This window comes from Sturnus vulgaris, chromosome 30 (genome assembly GCF_052056855.1).
Source record: "Sturnus vulgaris isolate bStuVul1 chromosome 30, bStuVul1.hap1, whole genome shotgun sequence".
In the NCBI taxonomy this organism is placed as follows: domain Eukaryota; kingdom Metazoa; phylum Chordata; class Aves; order Passeriformes; family Sturnidae; genus Sturnus; species Sturnus vulgaris.
In genome coordinates this window covers 1,643,123-1,658,504 of record NC_142272.1, presented here as the reverse complement: position 1 = coordinate 1,658,504, position 15,382 = coordinate 1,643,123, and the positions used below count along the sequence as shown (strand labels likewise).

The 15,382-nt window shown below is 66.4% G+C and overlaps 3 protein-coding genes across 4 annotated transcripts; 1 reads left to right on the top strand and 2 right to left on the bottom strand.

Moving 5' to 3' along the window:
- Positions 1-1,634: 1,634 nt before the first annotated feature.
- On the top strand, positions 1,635-3,858 carry WNT1 (Wnt family member 1). The gene is made up of 4 exons (XM_014891824.2): positions 1,635-1,735; positions 2,004-2,257; positions 2,442-2,707; positions 2,992-3,858. The coding sequence occupies exons 1-4, from the start codon at positions 1,635-1,637 to the stop codon at positions 3,478-3,480; spliced, it is 1,110 nt and encodes a 369-aa protein (XP_014747310.2). The 3' UTR covers positions 3,481-3,858.
- Positions 3,859-9,339: 5,481 nt separating this feature from the next.
- On the bottom strand, positions 9,340-10,923 carry DDN (dendrin). The gene is made up of 2 exons (XM_088180801.1): positions 10,532-10,923; positions 9,340-10,452 (listed from the first exon to the last, which is right to left on the bottom strand). Exons 1-2 carry the CDS (start codon positions 10,699-10,701, stop codon positions 9,420-9,422), a joined length of 1,203 nt encoding a protein of 400 aa, XP_088036927.1. The 5' UTR covers positions 10,702-10,923; the 3' UTR covers positions 9,340-9,419.
- A 647-nt stretch (positions 10,924-11,570) lies between these two features.
- PRKAG1 (protein kinase AMP-activated non-catalytic subunit gamma 1) lies at positions 11,571-14,963 on the bottom strand. Of its 2 annotated transcripts, none has more exons than XM_088180806.1 (12): positions 14,853-14,963; positions 14,671-14,761; positions 14,117-14,253; positions 13,961-14,042; positions 13,827-13,885; positions 13,687-13,732; positions 13,526-13,580; positions 13,314-13,440; positions 12,637-12,802; positions 12,490-12,527; positions 12,242-12,388; positions 11,571-12,152 (listed from the first exon to the last, which is right to left on the bottom strand). In XM_088180806.1, the coding sequence occupies exons 1-12, from the start codon at positions 14,856-14,858 to the stop codon at positions 12,054-12,056; spliced, it is 1,053 nt and encodes a 350-aa protein (XP_088036932.1). In that variant the 5' UTR covers positions 14,859-14,963; the 3' UTR covers positions 11,571-12,053. The 2 variants fall into 2 exon arrangements, with proteins under 2 accessions (XP_088036932.1, XP_014747347.2); XM_014891861.2 differs by having other exon boundaries at positions 14,117-14,220.
- Positions 14,964-15,382: the final 419 nt, after the last annotated feature.

The following is a 15,382-nucleotide window of genomic DNA, read 5'->3' as shown; positions in this document are numbered from 1 at the left end:
GGAAACCGCGGCGGGGGGATTACCCCCCCCGGTTCCCGCCCCAATGGGGGACTCAACTCAGGCCCCCCGGCCCGTCGGGCCCCGCACTGAGGACTTCACACCCACCCACGACCGGCCCGGGCGGGGCATGATGGGGACAGTCTTGTCCCAAACGAGACCGGGCCAGCACCAGCCCTGCGTGCCCGTGTTCTGGCCGTGGGCACGTCAGGCTTCCTCCTGCCAGCGTCTGAGCACCCTCTGCCCTTCCTTCTATCCCTTCTATCCCTCAGTCCCTCCACCCCCCGGTCCGTCCCTACCTCCGACACCTGGTACCGGCCCAGACTGGGTGCTCCGGGGCAGCGGGAGATGTGCGGCGCCGTGCCTCACCCACGCGGGTTATAGACACCGTGGGTGTCCACTGGCACGTTCACGGGGGTCCGGGGTGCCACCGGGACAGCCCGGGCTCGGACAGCTGGAAGAGGCTGCAGCCCCGTCCTGCCGGGCACGGACTAGGACGGGACAGGGGTCCGTGGGCTCTGGAGGGGCGCCCAGGCAGCCTCGACGGTCCACGTCCCTGGGGACTGCCTGTCCTCTCCCCCGAAAAGCCGGTGGCCCCAGGACGGTGTCCCCGGGCTTTCCCGGGACTGTGGTCCCCGTGCGCCCTGGGTTGTCACGGAACTCTGCCTCCCCCATGCGCCCGGGACTGTCCCGGGAGATCCCGTCACCCCTGCCCCTGTGCACCCCGGGCTGTCCCGGGACATCCCGGGCTATCCCCGTTCCCCGCTTCCTCTCTGCGCCCGGAGCCGTCCGGGGCCGTCCCAGGTTATTCCGGGACCAGCTCCTCCTTGCGCCGGGAGCTGTCGCGGCCCGTGCCGGGCTCCCCCCGGCCGGTGCCGGTGCCTGCAGAACGTGTGCGCGGGACGGCGGGGGAAGGCGGGGGGCGGCAGCCGGGAGCTCTGGGCACGGGGCCGGGGAGCAGCCACCCGCCGGGCTAATCCGGGCCGTGACGGACAGCCCCGGCGCCGCCGCTCCCGCCGCCCCGTAAGAGATGCCGCAGCTCCGCCGCTCCCCATTGTTAGGGCGAGGACGCGGGGAGGCCCCGCGCGGCGGGACCGGCCCACGGGGACCCTCCGCGCCGCCCCTATAAGAGGGAAGGGGCTGGAAGATGCTCCCGGGTGCTGAGCGCTGTGCACCCGCCGCGCCGAGCCGAGTCCAGCCGTGCCGGCTCGCCGGGGAGCTGCCGGTACCGACCACCGGCACCGGGTACCACGCACGGACCGCCGAGAACCGGCACCGGTACCGACACCGGGTACCGCGCGCAGAGTGCCGAGAACCGGGCACAGAGCACCGGGTCCCCGGCACCGCGAACGGAGCGCCCGACGCCGCGCTCCAGGGCCCGGTCAGTGCGCGCTGGGCACCGCACCCCCGACGCCGCGCCCCGGCCACCGGCTGCAGCCCGGTGGCGGTGGCGGTGCCGGCCCGCCCGCCCGCCCGGCGCTTCCCGCGTCCCCCTGCGGCCGTCCTCATCTCGGAGCCGCCCCGCGCGTCCGGAAACACGCGTGGATGTAGCGGCCGGGCCGGGGGCTCTGCGGCACCATAAATACCGGGACGGCCGCTCGCCCGCGCACTTTGCCGGGGCTCCCGGGGCCGGAGCCATGCGCGCCGCCGCGCTGGGGCTGGCGCTCCGGGCACTCTGGGCTCTGGCCCTCTCCTCCCTCTCCAACACGCTGGCAGTGAACAACAGCGGGCGGTGGTGGTGAGTCGGACAGCGCCGGCACCGGCACCGGTACCGGCACCGTGGTGGTGAGGCGGGAGGGCGGGGCTGGCACAGGCACAGCAGAGACTGCCCTGTACCCAGGGATGGGGCGTGTGGGGGGACTCAGGGCTGCGACCTCCGTTTGGGATCCCTGCAGGGGTACCGGGGAGGAAGATGCTGCGGTCACATCGAGGACCTGCAGGGAGGGAGGTTGAGGTGAGGAGGGAGGACCCCCCGCTAGTGGTCACCATCCCCACCTGTGCCACAGGGGCATCATCAACGTGGCGTCGTCCACCAACCTGCTGACAGACTCCAAGAACGTGCAGCTGGTGCTGGACCCCAGCCTGCAGCTGCTGAGCCGAAAGCAGCGCAAGCTGATCCGGCAGAACCCCGGCATCCTGCACAGCGTCAGCTCCGGCCTCCAGACAGCCATCAAGGAGTGCAAGTGGCAGTTCCGCAACCGCCGCTGGAACTGTCCCACCTCCCAGGGCCCCAACATCTTCGGCAAAATTGTCAACCGGGGTGAGGCTGGGGGTCAGCACAGGGGTCCCCAGGCCTCCTCCTTGCACCCCCGAGTTGGGATGCTCATCAAAGAGCCCCTGGTTTGGATGGGGCATCACCAGCCCATCGTGATGGAGGGTTGGGGGTGCTGGTGGGTGCCCCCTCCCCATCCCAGCAGCCTCCTGAGGCCCCGCTCCCTCCACAGGCTGCCGGGAGACAGCATTCATCTTTGCCATCACTAGTGCTGGTGTGACACACTCGGTCGCCCGGTCGTGCTCTGAGGGGTCCATCGAGTCCTGCACCTGTGACTACCGGCGCCGTGGCCCCGGGGGGCCTGACTGGCACTGGGGGGGCTGCAGTGACAACATCGACTTCGGTCGCCTCTTTGGGAGAGAGTTTGTGGACTCCAGTGAGAAGGGCCGAGACTTGCGTTTCCTCATGAACCTGCACAACAACGAGGCCGGGCGCATGGTGAGGGCACTGGGAGAATGGTGAGGGCGCTGGGAGAATGGTGAGGGCGCTGGGGGCTGTGGGCAGCACTGGGGTGGGCATGGAGACAAGCATGACCACCAAGATCTTCAGCCTGTTCCCACATGCGTGTTGGGAACAGTTAGAGATGGATTTCACACTTGTCTTTGGGACAAGTGATGTCTGAGTGTGATGTGGCACTGTAGGAACGAGGGGTATAGGAGCATGGTGATCCCCATGGGGGTCTCAGGCTGCTCACAAGGCCTCAAATTCCTCCTTCCTTCCAGACGGTCTTCTCGGAGATGCGCCAGGAGTGCAAGTGCCACGGCATGTCAGGCTCCTGCACCGTCCGCACCTGCTGGATGCGGCTGCCCACCTTCCGTGCCGTGGGCGACGTCCTGAAGGATCGCTTCGACGGCGCTTCCCGCGTCATCTACGGCAACAAGGGCAGCAACCGGGCATCGCGGGTGGAGCTGCATCACTTGGAGCCCGAGAACCCGGCCCATAAACCCCCCTCGCCCCACGACCTCGTCTACTTCGAGAAATCCCCCAATTTCTGCACCTACAGCGGGAAGACGGGCACAGCAGGCACGGCCGGGAGGTTCTGCAACAGCTCCTCGCCGGGGCTGGACGGGTGTGAGCTGCTGTGCTGCGGGCGCGGGTACCGCACACGGACCCAGCGCGTCACCGAGCGCTGCAACTGCACCTTCCACTGGTGCTGCCACGTCAGCTGCCTCAACTGCACCAACACCCAGGTGCTGCACGAGTGCCTGTGACCTGCGCCGGGGCCACCCTGCCCAGCCCCGGAGGGGGTCTGCGCCACCCACCCCCCATGACGGGTGCCCGGCTGGATTGAAGGCACCCATGGGTGGGGGTATGGATGTGTCCTAGGGACCCCCATGCCGTCATGGGTGGGCTCAGTGCCACGCACCTTCCCGGCCACCCCCCGGCTCCACGGGGTCCCTTCTTGCTGTAAATAAAATATTTATTGTGGACGGTTTGGTGCCACCGCCCCCACCCTGCTTCGCTGGCCCCAGGCCCTGTTTTTTATAATTAAAGATAATAATAATAATAATAATAATTAATAATAATGATGCTTTGTTACAGGTGTCATTGATAGCCTTTAGAGAAGAATAAAGAATATATTTTTATCAGTCCTGCCCAGATTCGTGTTTGGAGGGGCTGTGGGAAGGAGGGGCTGAGGTGGGGGGACACCAATGTATCCCAAACTGTGGGATGTGCTGCCCGTGTTCCTCTGTCCATCCATCACTTCTCCATCCCTTCACCTCCCCATTCCACGTCCATCAGCCCCTCCGGCTGCTGTCTGTCCATCTTTCTCCTCCTTCCCTGCACTCTCTGCCATCCCCTCCCCGCAGACCCCCTTCTTTCTCCCGCTGTGCCCGTCTCCATCCCAGCCATTCCTGCCGCCGCTCCCGGCCGGGACGTTCATCCCCGCGGCTGCGGCGCCCATCACCATGGCACCTTGACTGCAGCATCTCCGATGCTGGAATTTGCCGGGGCGGTGGGGCTGGTGCCGCCGAGGCCGGGAGTTGGGAGCGGCCCCGGGAGGTACAAGACGACAGACAGGGAATGAGCATCGTCCATCACCGCTCCCGGCCGGGGCTGACGGCTCCCCTTGGTTCTGGGGGAAAAGCAGGGCCGGGAAGGGCACAGGGGTTACCAGGGCAGGGGCCAGAGGGGGCAGAGATGGCCACTGGCCCCACAAACAGCCCCACATCCATGCGTGGGGTCTGACCACAACGAGAGAAAGGCTGTGGCAAAGGTGGGGTGCAGCTCCGTGGTTGGCAGGTATTCTGCTGGCATGGCTATCCCCCTAGGATGGACATCCTCTGGAATGGGCATCCCACCAGAATGGGCATCCTCTTAGGGCAGTCCTGCCACTGGAGTGGGCACCCCACCAGGATGGGAATTTATCATGCAGGACATGCCCCGAGATGGGTTTTTCCCTGGGAGAAGAATCCCAAAGGGGTGGGCATACCCCCAGAATGGGCATGCCTGGCAAGGGCATCCTTCCGGGACAGGTGTCCCACAGGAACGGGTTTCCCAGCAAGGTGGGCATCCCCCAGTGAAGGACACCCCTGGGGTGGGCACAGAGTCCACACATCCTCCCTGCAGCATGACTTCACAGCTGGGGACATCAAAAACTCCTTCTCTGTGCGTGGGGGACCCCCCAGCCTGGTGCCACCTGTCCCAGGGGTCCCCACAGCCTGGGCTCTCCCCCAGAGCCGGGAACCTCTCGGGGCCCCTGAGGCTCTGCCGCATCAAAGGCTGCGGGATGACGCTGCCACCACCCGAAATATCCCGCGGAGCCGATAGTGGAAAAGTTGATGTTTAGACTCAGAGGAGGGGGGGAAAAACACCCTGGGGGCCCCCGCTGCCCGCGCCAAGGTCAAAACACAGCCCAACGTGGAGAATAAAATACCAAAATGCAAGGAAAACGCCTGGAAAGGAACACAGCCCGAAATAACCCTCCGAGCATCTCCCGCCTGCCGGGTTATCTGCCTGCTAAATTCTGCTCCTGCTTCAGCATGAAAATAGCCTGTTTTCCTGCGGTAGGAGTCAGGAATATAGATAATGACATTCTTATAAGTCACCTCTGTTACTCAGCTTTTCCTGCATGTCCTGCTGGGCACCTCGGGCAGATGCGACCCCCGGCTGGGCAGGGGCACCCTGGGCACGGGGCACAGACCTCCCCGGCTTGGACAAATATTCGTGGGTGCTGGAAATAGCTGCTGTGGGCCAGCACAGGGCCAGGGCCAGGGAGAGGGCCAGGGAGAGGGCGGTCCCATCCTGCACCAGCCTGTCACATCTGGGAAGCTGGGTAACAGCTGGATGGTGGCCACAAGCTGGGTTTGATGAGGGCTGGGACGATCCCGTTCCGGGATGGAGTGCAGTGGGGATCTGCCTGGGGGTGTGGGACAGAGAGACAGGATGACACACAGAAGTGTAGGACAGAGGGACAGGGGTGCTTCCAGGACAGAGGGAAGGTGTCATTCCCAGAAATGCGGGACACTGGGACAGGACAGTACCAGACGTGTGGCACAGAACCCACACAGAGCAGGACAGTGACCAGTGGCACAGGACAGAGGGACAGAGCCTTGCCCACAGATGTAGGACAGTGGGATGGTGACATTCCCCAAAGTGCAGAACAGAAAGACAGGACAGTGCCCAAAATTTCTGGACAGAGGGACAGGATGACACAGAGAGATGCAGGACAGAGCCATACCTAGAGATGTGGGACAGAGGGATAGTGTCATTCCCAGAATCTAGACAGAGGGACAGGACAATGCACAGAGGTGCAGGACAGAGGAATTGTGTCATTCCCAGAGGAGCAGGACAGTACAGTGCCCAGAAGTGTGGGGCAGGAGGACTGTGTCATTCCCAGAAATGCAGGACAGGAGAGGACAATGCCCAGAGGTGCAGAGCAGACAGACAGAGCTGTGCCCACCTGCCCAGACCCTCAGGTAGCCCCGTTCCACCTGCGGAACCCACCCCATCCCATCCCCTGTCACCATCGCCAGCGGCACAGCCCCGTCCCGGTTCCCCTCGCCTCCGGTCGATGCGGACCCACGTCCCGCCAGCTCCCGGCTTGTCCGGCCGCCCCCTCCCATCCGCCGCATTCCTCCGGCGCGGGGCCAACGCGCCCAGCAACGGTGGCAGCGCTGGCCTCTAATCCCCGGGCATGCCAGCCCCGGGGGGACCGTCGCCGTCACCCACTCCCTGATAGGTGACCAATGCCCGAGACGAACAATTAGGGACAAAGCGGAGCCGCCGGGGGCTAACGCCGGCCTTCACGGGTGCCTTGTGCGGCATTCGGCGGGTTTAATGAATTGTCCATCAATCCTTTCAGCTCCGCTCGCCCGGGCTGGATTAATCTGAGAAGCCGCAGTAGGGAAGGAGCCGCTAAGCCTGTATTTATTACTCTGCCATTGTAACTAATTGAGGTAATTATCTGTGACTCCAACCCCGCGCAACAATGCCGCATTCACCGGACCCTTCCCACCGGCTCCTCGCGCGGCCTGGGAGAGCCAGCACCGCGGGCTGGGATGCAGGAACACGGTGGGGACGGTGGCATGTGCATGGTCAGGAACGTGGCGTGGCTGGCACCGAGAGTAACCAGGTGACACCGCACTGTGGGGACACGGACAGTACTGCTGGCACATGTGGGCTGTGGCATGGCCAGCGCCAGCTGCACGTGCGGGTCACGGCTCTGCGGGGACGCTGCCAACACCAGCACGTACATGGACACAGATCTCTGGGGACATCACTGTCACCAGTGACACACGGAGATCACAGCTCTCTGGGGACACCGCCAGCGCTGGCACATACATGGACATGGCTTCTCTGGGACATTGCCAACACCAGTGACACATGAGTCACGGCTCTCTGAGGATGCCAGTTACCACCAGTGACACACACGGGTCGCGACTGTCTGGGGACAGCACCAGCATCAGCACATACATGGGCACAGGTCTCTGGCGACATCACCGTCACAAGTGACACACAAAGGTCGTGGCTCTCAGACACCACCAGCACCCATGACACATGTGGGTCACGGCTGTCTGGGAACCCAGCCAGAGCTGGCACATCCACGAACACAGCCCTCTGGGACACCACCGTCACCGGTGACACACGAGGGTCACAGCTCCCAGGGGACATCGCCAGCCCCAGTGACACACAGGACTGCCGTGACCCTCAGACAGCACGGGCACGGATGCCACACGTGGCTGACCGTTCTTTGGGGACACCGGTACCGCTCCCCCCGCCGCTCCTGGGGCAGGCAGCACCTCCGGTGCCCCCCGGTGCGATCGGTCACCGGCTGCGCGGCGACATCTGGCGGCCACAGGCGACAACGCGTCCCTATCCGGGGGCTCCGGTACCGGGCGGGACCCCCCGGTCCCACGCATTGTCTCCCCCATGGGCTGAGCCCCCCTGGCCCCGGGGGGACCCCAGGCTGTGGCGAGTTTCGGGGGCCGGCGGGTGCCCCGGGGGTGCCGGGGGAAGGCGCTGGCGCCGGCGCAGCCCGAATTAGAAGGTGATTTTCCCGGCGGGGAGCGGGTTTGGCCAGGAGCTGATCCCACGGGAAGGGCCGAGCCGCTGCCCCCGCGTCTGGGACACCCCGCGCCACGCCGGGCACCGCGCCGAGCCGGGGCATGACGTGCTGTGCTGGGCTGTGCCAGGCTGTGCTGAGCCATGCCAGGCTAGACCAGCCTGTGCCAAGCTGTGTTAGTTTGTATTGAGCCATGCCAGGCTATACTAGCCTGTGCCATGCCGTGCCAAGTCGCAAAGAACTGTTCTGGGCTGTTCCGGGCTTTGTGAAGCTGTGCTGGCCATGCCGTGCTGGGCTGTGCCAAGCTGAGCCATGCCAGGCTGTATCAGGCTGTACTAAGATGTGCCAAGTCGTGCCCAGCCGTGATGAGCTGTGCCAAACAGCCTGTGCCGAGTGTTCTGGGCTTTGCCGAGCCGCAGTGAGCTGTGCTGAGCCATATCAGGTGGTGTCAGGCTGTGCCATGCTCTGCCAGCCTGCTCTGAGCTGCTCCAGGCTCTGCTGGGCAGTCCGCTGCCATGCGAAGCTATGCCGAGGCTGCTGAGTTGTGCTTGGCTCTTCTGGGCTTTGCCAAGCAGTGCCAGGCTGCTGTGCCAAACTGACCTGTGCCAAGCCGTGCCAGGCTATACCACGCTGTGCCAAGATGTGTTGGGTCACACCAAGTTATGTTCCAAACTGTGCCAGGCTGTGACAATCCGTGACAAGGCATGTGGATCATGCCACACCTTGCCAACCATGCTATGCCATGCCATGCCATGCCAGGCCAGGCCAGGCCATGCCATGCCAAGCCGTGCCAGGTGCCACCACACTGGGTGCAGGATTAGAGCTGTGCCACGGTGGGCTGCAGTTACCGTTGTAGCTCAGGCCGGACACAGGTGTGGGACTCGGATGGCATCCTGGCCACGTGCCAGGCCAGGGGACACATGGGGTGACGTGGCCCTGGGGGTGCCCCCCCAGCCTCCCGGGTGGCCTTGCTGCGACAGCTGCCCCGTGCCGTGACCTCCGGGCCGGTGTCACCGGGATAATGACAGGGTCGCGCAGGGGGGCGGGGGAGGAGCCGGTTTTAAATAACGTGCAAATTGGACACGATATTTGTGCGGTTTCCTGGGGCCGCGGGGATCCTCCCCCCCCCGAAGCGTGACTAAGAGGTGGCGGCTGTTTGGGGGAGGACAGTCCCCCCCGGGTGAGTCACTCGGGGTCCCCCCCCGGCCGTGACGTGGGGCCGGTGGCCGAGGGCCAGACCTGCTGTGCTCACCTACTCATTATGCGGGATACGGGGGGAGCTGGCACGTCCCACCCGTGTTGTGACGCACTGTGGTGGCCGCCGGGACACCCGGGACCTCCGACTGACCCCGGCACCATAACGGGAGGGTCCGGACACCGGGAATGCCATGGGGGCGTGCCCAGACACCTGTGTCCTTGCTGGGGGCTGCAGAAAGGCCTGAGGGGGTGACGCCCCCCACCGCGACCTCACACAAACAGGGGCAGAGGCAGCACACCGGGATCTCGGAGCTTTTATTGGGGTCAGCCCGTGGGAGCTCCAGTCCCGAGCCCCGCCCCCGAGCCCACCCGCCGAGCCCCGCCCCTGAGAACCACACCCTGGCAAGCCCCGCCCCATAAGCGCCACACCCCGGCAAGCCCCACCCCTCAGGCAGGAGTGGGGCTGGCGGAGCCCGGGGGGGCCCCGGTGCTCTCCAGGCTGCTGCTGCTGCTGCTGTAGGCGCGGGGGTCTCGGCAGAGCCGCTGCCGGGAGCCCCCCACGCTCCCCTCGGCATCCGAGTCCGAGTCGGGCGCCGTGTGCCGCCGGATGCGGGACACGGCTTCACGCAGCGCCTGGGCGTACAGCACCGGCCGGCGCGGGGGGGGCCGCCCCCGGGCACCCCTGCAGCCCCCCGGGCTCTGCCACGGACTGCGGGGGCTGCCGGAGCGCTCCCGGGGGGGCGAGGGCGCGGCAGAGGGGCTGACAACCCCAGGGGACACGGAAGGGCTGCGAGGAGGGGTGCCAGGCCCCAGGGACCCCCTGGCATAGCGGACCTGCTGTCGCTCTGGGGGTGGCACGTACTGGGCCCGGACCACCACACGAGTGGCGTCAATGAGGACGTGTCCCCCCGTCCCCCGCTGCCCCCTCCCGCGCCCTGGCACCCGCTCCCGGCCGGCTGCTGCTCGTGGCAGCGTCTGGCAGTGCCGGGGCGTGCCAGGCCCTGCCGGGGACACTCCTGGGGACATCCCACGGGGCCACCGGTGCTTGGCCTCGGTGGCCGCCCGGGGCAGTGTGTGGCTCCAGCCCCTCGGCACAGCCCCCCGGGCCCGGGGTGCCGGCGGGGGGCTGCGGGGTCCCCGCAGGGGGCGGAGCTGCAGGGTGCGGTGGGGACCGTCATAGGCGGGGGGGGAGATGTAAGGGGGGGGTCCCCCACGGCGGGCGTGGGCTGCCTGCACCCGCTGCATGTGCACCTCGTAGGTGGGGGGGCCCAGCTTGTCACCCGACACCGGGGGCCGAGGCACAGGTACAGGGTGCCCCCCCCAGGGTCCACTGCCCCCTGTCCCCTCAAACTGTCGTGGGGGGCAGGGGGTGGGGGGCACCCGGGGCCGGGTGGTGAAGTCCTGCAGGCGACAAGGGGGGTTGGAGGGCACCGGGGGCCAGGGGGGGGCCAGCTCGGCCACAAAGCGCTTCTCCAGGTACCTGCAAGACAGAGACGGGGAGTGAGGGGAGCGAGGGACGGGGAGCAGGACGGACCCCCCACCCCGCTGTCCCCACTCACGCGTACTCCCCGGCGATGCGGCGGTAGGTCCAGGGGGGCTCGGGCCAGCACCCCGCAGCCATACCGGTACCCGCGCTGCAACACGCCACCGTGTCGATCTCCACCAGCACCAGCTTGGTCCGCTCGCAGATTCGCAGGCGCCCCGCACCCCGCTCCGGACCCCCCAGCATGGCCCCGGCCGAGAGGGGGGTCCTCGGCACGGGCCGCTCACCGGAGCCTCGGCGGAGCCACGCGCCCGCCCACACGCACCCACCTGCCGCACGTGTGCCCCCGGGGACCCCGTGTCCCGCCCGGTGCCACCTCGGGGCCCTCTGACCCCCGGGAGACCGGCGCACCGCGGGGACCCCACCGGCCGTCCCAGGGGTGTCGTGTCGCGTGTGTGTGTGTTTGTGTCCCCCCCGCCCCGTCCCCCCCGCGGGATCCCTTCCCCCCCTGCGACAAGCAGGCGATGGCGGGTTTGGCACCGAGCGCTGCAGCCCACGCGGGCTCCGAGCGGAGCTTAGCAACCCTCCGGCGGCGGCATGGCAACCGGCACGGCCCCCCCCCGAGTCCCCCGGGCCCCCCGGTACCTGCCCGGCGCTCACCTCGCTCTGCAGCCTCTGCCGGACCCCGGGACTGGCAGGGACAGGGTCCCTGCTCGCCCGTCCCCTCCCGGCCAGGAATGTGCCTCGCTCAGCACGGCCAGGCCTTGCGCCTCCCCTGTGGACACCGGCTGCAACCCCCGGTGTTCCAGCTGTCTGCGACCCCTGCCAGCCCCCCACGGGACCCTAACATCCAAGCTCCCCCCTCAAGCTCCCCCAGCCCCTACTCAACTCCCCCCGCTCACCGTGGTGCCCACCAGAGGGTCCCCATGTCCCGCCAGGTCCCAGTCTCTGTCCCATCCCCAATCCTGGCCTTTTAGAAAAGCCACAGGCGGAACAAACAGGGATTTAGGGTCCGGGCGAGCTCAGCAGATTCCCCCTTCCCACGGGGGGCCACACCCCCTCCCCAAACACCCCCTCCCTGGTCAGTGCCCCCCGTGCCCTGCACCGAGTCGGGGTGGTGCCAAGTCTGTGTTTATTCGTGGTTTCTCTTCACACACGAAGCGGTGACGGGTGTGGGCACAGCCGGGGGAACGTGGAGGGAGGTGGAACCCCCGGGGGTGTGGGGGGTCCCCGGGCCGGGTAGTGCTGAGTGGGTTTCACCAAACCCAGGGAGAGGGTGCAGGGTGACAGGGACAAGAATCCACACAGGAACAGCCCTGGCATGGATATGGGTGACCCTGGCCCAGCACCCCAGGGGGGTCGAAGGCTGCCTCCATCACCCCACACAGCTTTGGGGTGCAGGGCACGGCATGGGGGGGCTGCAGGCTCCCCCCACCCAGGGAAGGGCAGCGGGGGCTGCCCCAGGGCTGGGGGTTATTGCTGGATGCTGCTGGTGAGTGGGGGCATACCCCAGGTGTCCCTACCAGCCCGGGGGTCACAGTGTTGCAGGAGAAGAGAGTGGGAGGCTCGGGAGGACTGAAACCTCCTCCCCCCCTGCCTCAGGGGCCCTGTGGGAGGACCAGGGCTTGCAGGATGTCCGAGAGGGAGACGATCCCTTTAACCACATCGCTGTCATCCACCACCACCAACCGGTGGACCTGGAGAGGGGGGACACAGGGAGGGGCTGAGGGGGTGCAGGGACCCCGGCCCGCCCCCCCCCGACCCCCCAGCACCCGGGGACAGTTACCTCGGCCTCGACCAGGCGGTTGATGATGGTTTCCAGCGTTTCGTGCTTGTAACACTTGAGGACGCCCTCGAAGTAGTGGGAGCGGTGCTGCAGCGCCCGCGTCACCGTCACATCCAGGTTGTTGTAGGTCTTCTCAGCTGCCAGGTTCTGGGGCAGGGACAAGCATTGGGGACACAGCCGGGATTAAGAGACCCCCCACCACCCCACAGCATCCCTCCAGCCCAGGATTTTCCCCCACCAGTACTCACAATAACGTCGAATTTGGAGTAGATGTCCACTACCCGCCCTGGGGAGGGAGGGGAGCTGCTCAGCCGAGCCCCCGGTGCTCCAGAGGGGACACAGCCCCTCAGGGAGGTGACGTGGGGACAGCCAAAGTGAGGACAGGACATCCTTACCCGAGTCATCGACCACAGGCAGCGCAGAGACGCGGTGCTGCACGAAGATGCCCAGGGCCACGTAGATGGGGGTGCTGGTGCCAACCACGGCGATGTTGCTGTAGGTGCCAATCTGCAGCTCCTCCAACGTCTGTGCCATGAACTCAGGCTTGGGGACCTCTGCGATCTGTGGGGGATGGTGAGGGGACAGTGCTGAGCCCAGGCCTGGGGGTGCAAGCAGAGAGCTGGGGGGTTGTGGGGTCCCCAGGTGGGGGCAGTGGGGAGGGTCCATGCCATGTCCTGGGGGTGCTCTGGCACTGCAGTGTGTGGTGAAGCACAAGAGTTATGCCCACCTGGAGCTGGTGGTACCCAGTGTGCAGGTATCTGGCACAGCCCAGGCTGGGGGTCTTGGAGTGACCCCTGGAGCAGCCTGGGGTTCTGGGGCAGCTTTTGGCATGGCCTGAGATGGGGGTCTCAAGGCAGCCCCTGGCTCAGGGACCTGGCACAGCCCAGGATGGGGGTCTGTGGCACAGCCTGGGCTGAGAGTCTCAGGGTGGCCCCCGGTACAGCCCAGCGTGAATGTCCTGGGGTAGTACCTGGAACATGTACTGGGCTGGGGGTCCCAGTACGGCCCCTGGCACAGCCCAGGCTGAGGGTCTTGGTCTGGCCCCAATCATCACCAAGGGGCAGAGACTTACAAAGAGCTTGAGGAACTTGAGGATGCGTTTGTGGGTGAGGATGTAGAGTGTGTTCCCCGAGTCGGGGTCGATGACGGGCAAGCGATGGATCTTGTTCCGGATCAGGGAGGAGACGGCGTCGAACAGGCTGTGGGGAGGAGGGGAGGGGGTATTTGGGGTGTTCCCAGGAGTGCCACCACCAGCTGTGCCCCTCTCCCTGCCCCCCAGGGTACCTGGCATTGGGGGAAATGCAGACCAGTGGCTTGAAGGAGTCTTGCAGATAAACCTCTGTGGGGAGAGGGGGGGTGAGGGGATGGATGGGGTGGGGTGCAGCACTGGGGGGCTCCAGGCATGCCAGGAAGGGCAAGAGGCAGCCAGCAGCGAACCCCCTCACCTCTCCAGGTCTCTATTTTATGTTCCTCCAGCTCATAGATCTGCACCTGCGAGGAGGAGGAGAAACCCCGATCACCCACCCAGGGTCAGGTGGGGCAGGCAGAGCCCAGACCTGATCCCCCAGCAGACCCCAGCCCTCACCATGGGTGATTTGTAGTAGCGGTGCAAGATGTTGATGAAGTCGGTGATGGTCAGCATTCCTGGGGGGCAGGCAGGGTGAGGAGGGTCCTGCCAGCCCCCCTCAGCCCCCAGAGACCCCCGGGCCCCTCACTCACCTACAAAACTTTGCTTTTTGCTGTCCCAGAGCGGGGCTGCCCGGACACCGTTGGTGACCAGCGCGAAGAATGCCTTCTTCACCTGCAGGCACGGGGGTCAGGGAGTCCCAAAAGTGCGTCCCCGGCCCCAAAAGTGCCCCCCCGGCCCTGGCACACCTGCAGGGATGTGTCGAAGACGACCAGTTTGGAGCTGGTGGGGATCAGGTCGTAGCAGCGATGGGATTTCATGAAGGCGGTGTAGGCACCGCGGTGAGTGTCCCCTGGGGTGGCAGCGTGAGGGGGCACCCCAAAACCTGGAGCACCGCAAAACCCAGGACACCCCCAATCCCGGGACACCCCCAATCCCAGACACCCCAAATCCTGTGGCACCCCCAATCCCAGGACACCCCAAAATCCTCTGACGCCCCAAATCCCGGGACACACCAATACCTGGAATACCCCAAACCCTGGGACACTGCAAACCCTCGAATGCCCCAAATCCCGTTTCACTCCCAGTTCCCGGATCACACTCAGCTCAGGGCTCCGCCACACCCCTAACTCCGGGATATCCCAAATCCTGCGGCACCCAGCTCAGGGCTGCGGGATACCGCAGACTCCGGGACAGGAACCCCCCAGTAGCTGCAGCCTTTGGGACACCCAAATCAATGTGTCACCTCCTGTGCCGGGACCCCCCCGCATGCCGGCACCTCCCAAGCCTCCCTCGGAATCACCTTCCAGCCCCGGGGGGCTCAGCTCCGCCGGGGTCTCGGCGGCCGAGCCAGGGCCGGGCCCGGGGCCGGGGTCAGGGTCGGGGCCGGGATCCTGGGGACAGATAAGGATGGGGTTAGATGTGGCCGCGGCCCCCGGTCCCGACCCCCCGTGTCCCCCCCAGCCCCGCTGTCCCTCCCAAAACCTCCATGGGTCCCGCTCCGTCCCGAGGTGCCGCTGCCCCACTTCCGCCCGGCTCTGGCCCCGAGTTCTCCCAGTTCCTGGTCCCGCTTCCTCAAGACTTCCGGCCCCACTTCCGCCCGGTTCCAGCCTCGCTTCCGCCCGCTTCGTGCCCCACTTCCGCCCGCTTCCTGCCCCACTTCCGGCTCTGGGAACCGCTCGGGACCCGTTCCCGGTTCCGCCCGCACCGCCCACGTGACTCACGGCCTCCAGGAGCCCTTTCCCCTCCCGCCGGGTCACGGGGTAGAGGTTTTTGGGGGGGGGGGGCGGTGTCACACGTGTGGGGATCCCCAGGGGTTTGGGGACATGGCGGGACACACCTCAGGATGGCCCAAGGGAGGGGTAACCATGGACATGGGGTCCCCGGGAGGAAAGGAGGGGGGGTGTGACACACATGAGGGTCCCCGGGGGATGGGGACACACCTCGGGGTAAGCCAGTCACTGATTTTGGGAGGGTGACAGAGCCTGAGGTGGCAGAGAGATCCTTCCCTGGAG

Bases quoted from the DNA above. Each gene is read 5' to 3' on its own strand.
- DDN (XM_088180801.1), bottom strand. From the start codon at position 10,701: ATGCTGGGGGGTCCGGAGCGGGGTGCGGGGCGCCTGCGAATCTGCGAG. The intron at 10,453-10,531 runs GTGAGTGGGGAC...TCTGTCTTGCAG, and splicing joins CGCATCGCCGGGGAGTACGC to GTACCTGGAGAAGCGCTTTG.
- WNT1 (XM_014891824.2), top strand. From the start codon at position 1,635: ATGCGCGCCGCCGCGCTGGGGCTGGCGCTCCGGGCACTCTGGGCTCTG. The intron at 2,258-2,441 runs GTGAGGCTGGGG...CTCCCTCCACAG, and splicing joins CGGCAAAATTGTCAACCGGG to GCTGCCGGGAGACAGCATTC. The intron at 2,708-2,991 runs GTGAGGGCACTG...CCTTCCTTCCAG, and splicing joins ACAACGAGGCCGGGCGCATG to ACGGTCTTCTCGGAGATGCG.
- PRKAG1 (XM_088180806.1), bottom strand. The intron at 13,733-13,826 runs GTGAGGGCTGGG...TCCTCCTCGCAG, and splicing joins GCTACTACAAATCACCCATG to GTGCAGATCTATGAGCTGGA. The intron at 12,153-12,241 runs GTAACTGTCCCC...CCCCCTCTCCAG, and splicing joins ACCGCCTGGTCGAGGCCGAG to GTCCACCGGTTGGTGGTGGT.